Here is a 6,000-nt window from a genome sequence, read left to right as displayed (position 1 = left end):
TTGTCCTGAAAAGGGCATTTGGATGAGCATTGCCCTTAAAGGGGGAATTAAGCTCTATTGCGGCCCAAAGCCCTAACCTAAAAAAAACCCCACCCAATACACCCTTAAAAAATCCTAACACTAACCCCCGAAGATCCACTTACCGGGAGAAGTCTTCATCCAAGCGGCAAGATGTCCTCAACGAAGCCGGCAGAAGTGGTCCTCCAGACGGGCAGAAGTGGTGCTCCAGACGGGCAGAAGTCTTCACCCAGACGGCATCTTCTATCTTCATCCTTCCGACGCAGAGCGGCTCCATCTTCAAGACATCCGGCGCGGAGCATCCTCTTCAATTGACGCCTTCGTGCTGAATGAAGGTACCTTTAAGTGACGTCATCCAAGATGGCGTCCCTTAGATTCCGATTGGCTGATAGAATTCTATCAGCCAATCGGAATTAAAGTTGAAAAAATCCTATTGGCTGATGCAATCAGCCAATAGAATTGAGCATTCAATGCGAGCTCAATCCTATTGGCTGATTGGATCAGCCAATAGGATTGAAGTCCAATCCTTTTGGATGATTGCATCAGCCAAAAGGATTTTTTTAACCTTAATTCCGATTGGCTGATAGAATTCTATCAGCCATTCAGAATCTAAGGGACGCTATCTTGGATGACATCACTTAAAGGTACCTTCATTCAGCAAAAAGACGTTGATTGAAGAGGATGCTCCGCGCCGGATGTCTTGAAGATGGAGCCGCTGCGCGTCGGAAGGATGAAGACAGAAGATGCCGTCTGGGTGAAGACTTCTGCCGGTCTGGAGGACCACTTCTGCCCATCTGGAGGACCACTTCTGCCTGTCTGGAGGACCACTTCTGCCGGCTTCGTTGAGGACATCTTGCCGCTTGGATGAAGACTTCTCCCGGTAAGTGGATCTTCGGGGGTTAGTGTTAGGATTTTTTAAGGGTGTATTGGGTGGGTTTTTTTTTTAGGTTAGGGTTTTGGGCCGTAATAGAGCTAAATGCCCTTTTAAGGGCAATGCCCATCCAAATGCCCTTTACAGGGCAATGGGGAGCTTAGGTTTTTTTAGATAGGGTTTTATTTGGGGGGTTGGTTGTGTGGGTGGTGGGTTTTACTGTTGGGGGGGTTGTTTGTATTTTTTTTTTACAGGTAAAAGAGCTGATTTCTTTGGGGCAATGCCCCGCAAAAGGCCCTTTTAAGGGCTATTGGTAGTTTAGGCTAGGTTTTTTTTATTTTGGGTGTGCTTTTTTTATTTTGATAGGGCTATTAGATTAGGTGTAATTAGTTTAAAGATCTTGTAATTTGTTTTTTAGGGGTTAATAAATTTAATATAGTGGCGGCGACATTGGGGGCGGCAGATTAGGGGTTGATAAATGTAGATAGGTGGTGGCGATATTAGGGACAGCAGGTTAGGAGTTAATAATATTTAACTAGTGTTTGCGATGCGGGAGTGCGGCGGTTTAGGGGTTAATATGTTTATTATAGTGGCGGCGATGTCCGGAGCGGCAGATTAGGGGTTAATAATTTTATTTTAGTGTTTGCAATGCGGGAGGGCCTCGGTTTAGGGGTTAATAGGTAGTTTATGGGTGTTAGTGTACTTTGTAACACTTTAGTTATGAGTTTTATGCTACAGCATTGTAGTGCAAAAACTCATAACTACTGACTTTAGAAAGCGGTAAGAATCTTAATGGGATAGGCTGTGCTGCTCACTTTTTGGCCTCCCAGGACAAGCTCGTAATACCGGCGCTATGGAGGTCCCATAGAAAAAAGACTATACGCAATTTGCGTAAATTGATTTGCGGTAAGGCCAAAAAAGTGTGCGGTGCCCCTAAATCTGCAAGACTCGTAATACCAGCGGGAGTAAAAAAGCAGCGTTATGAGGCTTAACGCTGCTTTTTTACTCATAACGCAATACTCGTAATCTAGCCGAAAGAGTTTGCTTTCTTTCCCTCTATAACTGCACATTTTTGATTATTTTGACCTTAGTGACTAAAGCTAAAAAAGAGGAATTCTAGTGATGAATCTGACTGCATAGTTCTCAAAACTTAATGAATATAGTTCAGAATGTAATTAATTAAAATATTGTTTTATAGCATCTGATAACATTTTAACTTCTATAACTCTTCTACTTTAGTAAAGGATCAAGTTCATTGTGTGTTTTATTAGCGTATACAGGTGGGAAAACGAACCCAGTGACACTTAAGTAACTTGTTGTTGTGTATTTGGCAATTTTACTGATTGAAAGTAACAGGGAGAGCGTCTGTATTAGAAACACATGGTCACTGCATTGCAGACAACAGGAGCTCAGGTCACATCTATAAAACAGAAATAGAATCTGCTCTAATACCCAGGAACATTCCATAACAAGACTCCCCCCCCCCCTCCCCGAGTGGTTTCGCTATGCGCCTGCATTGTTTGTAGTGTCAGGATGTTATTGTGTCCTTTCTGTCTAACTGGAGGAATTGTACAAGCTGGCAAGAACAAAAACTCACAAATTTAAAAGGGAAATTCTACAGCCAAATAATATATTTTATTTTGTTAGAGTGCATTTTTTTTAACAAATTCCCCAATGTATCGCTCCCACTTATGCGTTAACTCTGCTAGAAGTAAGCTTTTTGTGCACATTGAGAAGCTCATGTATTACAAGCTGAAAGTAAAAAGTTTTCACACAAGCGCTAACACGACGAGCGCAAAAAGACGAAGTTGGAATAGTGCAACTGTATTAAGGTATTCCTCCATAGACTTCAATGTAGCGCAAAAAGTGAAAAAACAAAAAACATCCAACAACGTGTTTAACCAAGTGCGCTAACCCAACATTAAAATATTAATATTTCACATTCCAATGTTCTTCACATAGAAGAATATGTTCTACTTATGCATACATTCATATTTATATATATATATATATATATATATATATATATATATATGTGTGTGTGTGTGTGTGTGTGTGTGTGTGTGTGTGTGTTTTTTGGCAAAATATTTATCTATATATGATTATGTATAGGTATAAATAGATACATATATTTAATAATAGAACATATTCCCTTATGTGAAGTTACGTTGGCATGTGAAAAATTTACAAGCAATACATAAATATTTTATTAAATATGAATATTGCATAAATATGATTTTATATGTTTTCAGCTACTTGACTGCAAAGGGCTCCATTGCGCTTATATATGTCTATAAATATGTATTTATATGTTTATATGTGTGTATATGTCTGTAATTACATATATACACAAATAAATACATATGTGCACACATACAGTATATGTATATATATATATATATATATATATATATATATAAGTTCAAGCAGGGACTGCACTCACTGGATTTAGATAAATAAAGTGCTATTTATTGCATGGTAATGTTTCTGTGTTCGCAGACCCCTTCCTCAGTCCTGGTCTGAGGAAGGGGTCTGTGAACCCCGAAACGTTAACATGCAATAAATAACATTTTATTTATCTACATCCAGTGAGTGCAGTCCCTGCTTGAACTAATATTGATAATTTGGCTCTGCACCCTTGTTGATGTCTAAAGGATTGCAGAAATACGAGAATATATATATATATATATATATACACATACATACACATACATACATATACATATTTAGACATATGTGTGTATGTATGTATCTCTTTGTTAAAGCCCACTGAAGTCCTTTTTTTTTTCTAACACCTGAGACAAACAAAAAATATTGCATAGAAATAGTTATAAGGGCTCAAAGATATGACTTATAACTTTTTATGCAAAATTTTTTGTTTCATATTTTTTATTAGATGGTGTTATTATGAGTGTAACTGTACTTTGTGCAACTCTTTAATTGAGCGTAACAGTTAAGTTGAGCTATCCCAACGCATGTTTAATTAATTTGTGCTCAATCGAACACGTTTATTTTCAACCTGTAAACGCGCTATTTATGATGATCATCCTTAAAAAAATGTCTGTGACCGGTGAAACATACACTGGATTATACAATTGGAACACTGATGTCACTAGGATGCTGGGACATTAATTTGTTACCGGTGGATAAGCGTTTGAGAGAGTAATTCCCATCTTATGTCTTTTTATACCCAAGTGGCCTGTGAGTTATAATAAATGTTTTACTTACCTGATGTTCCCTGGTTCATCTTTACCTGGAAGATTTATACATGAGCGTTTTTGCTTAGAGCTAGGCCATAGCTCTATCAAGGGCACGATTTATCAAGCCATGGCAGTCGGGGCGTACACATGCTGCACCTCTGTTGTGCAGCAATCTGCTGGCAGTATTCAGCATTGCACGTGAGTACTATTTTGCGCTCACGTGCAACACTGCCCCCTGGCCAATCATGCACGGGCAGGAGCTGTCAATCTCCCCGGTCGGTGCTTTTCTCTTTCTTGTAAGGACGGTCATTACTGAAAAATCCTGGGACTCAATATCCTTATACAGTGCTGCATCACTTTTTTTATTATTTCTTGTTATTTCACTCCAGTTGTGACTTTTTAAAGGTTTAGGCATTCTTATTTGATTCACTTTATAATTTACACTAAAAAGTCCCTAGAATTTTAACTTAAAGGGACATGAAACCCAACATTTTAATTTTTCTTATTTTTCATGATTCAAATAGAGCATGTGATTTTCCAATTTACTTCTTTTATCCAATTTGCTTCATTCTCTTGGTGTCCTTTTTTGAATGCACAACTATGCACTACTGGGAGCTATCTGAAGGCATCTGGTGAACCAATGAAAAGAGGCATTTTTGGGCAACCACTAATCAGCAGCTAGCTCCCAGTAATGCATTGCTGCTCCTGGGCCTACTTAGATATGCTTTTCCACTAAGAATGCCAAGACAATAAACCATTTTAGATAATAGAACCAAATTGGAAATTTGTTTAAAATCACATGTTTTGTTTGAATCATGAATGAAAAATTTGGAGATTTATGTCCCTTTAAATAGCATCAAAAGGCCTTATCTAATTATAGACATACCTGGGCAAATTATGTAATAATACACAGTACTTTTTTTTTAATACAAAAGAATCTCAAAGCAAACTACTGGTGAAGTAAACATGGTGCAAAGCCATTGGAAAATCACATCATAGCCAGATTTGTATTTATGTTAAAGTGCCATAAAACATGGGCTAATTAAGTCAAAATAGTTTGCGTTAAAAATTGTTTGAAAATTGCTGGCAAGTATTTTCAAATCATTTTCAAATATAAGCAAAATTTCTTACATAGCCATGCTGTCTGGAGTAGTCTGATCCACCACCCCATTATCAGTATTTAGCATCAGAAACACAGGCATTGTATTTCAAATGAGTTCACATTAGCTTATTTGCTTCTAGGCATGCTCCAGCAGATAATGAATGTTCACTTCTGCATTCTACCGAATCAATGGTAGCTATAGATACAGCCTTAGAAGGACATGTGTGGGGGGAGTTACAGCTGTACAATTCAGAAACTTAAACTAAAGGGTTAATGGGGAGGCACTGCATGATACATTTGCAGGTAAAGTAATTAAAGTACATATTATTATATTTTGTCTCTATCCCAACTTGTTTTATGTCCCTTTAAGGTAGGTGAAAATGACTCCAAATTTGAAAACACAAAGAAAATTGATGCCACAAATCACAGAGCTGTTAATGGATTAGGAAAGGATCTTTGGTTGACCAGATAATCTCTCAGAATCTGTATTTATTGCTAAGTAAATTGGTGTTTTGTTTTATTATTGGTTATGCAAAGTGTTAAGAAATAAATATAATCCCACACCTCACCTCACTAAAAGCTTCTGATTGTTTTTTCACATGTAGGTTGACAGGAGTTTCATATACGCTGGTAAATGTGTTATTTTTTGGGTTGTGTCTGCAAAAAAAATTAATTAACCACAATTAATAAATACATAAATGCAAGTCTATTTTCATTATATATACAGGTGACCCTCGTTTTACAACGGTTCAATTTACACCGTTTCAGAATAACAAGCTTTTAATTCCAGTCATGTGACTCCTATTGAA

At 37.5% G+C, this 6,000-nt stretch overlaps 1 protein-coding gene across 3 annotated transcripts in view; it reads right to left on the bottom strand.

Annotated features, from left to right (window-relative positions):
• The window catches only part of NRAP (nebulin related anchoring protein), a 195,688-nt gene that overhangs the window by 163,456 nt on the left and 26,232 nt on the right, over window positions 1–6,000 (bottom strand). For all 3 annotated transcript variants that reach the window (XM_053692704.1, XM_053692702.1, XM_053692703.1), the window contains exon 3: window positions 5,761–5,848. In XM_053692704.1, coding sequence (XP_053548679.1) covers window positions 5,761–5,848 — 88 coding nt within the window. The remainder of the gene's footprint in view (window positions 1–5,760; window positions 5,849–6,000) is intronic.

This window comes from Bombina bombina, chromosome 9 (genome assembly GCF_027579735.1).
Source record: "Bombina bombina isolate aBomBom1 chromosome 9, aBomBom1.pri, whole genome shotgun sequence".
Taxonomy (NCBI): Eukaryota; Metazoa; Chordata; class Amphibia; order Anura; family Bombinatoridae; genus Bombina; species Bombina bombina.
This window is presented reverse-complemented; position numbering and strand designations above follow the sequence as displayed.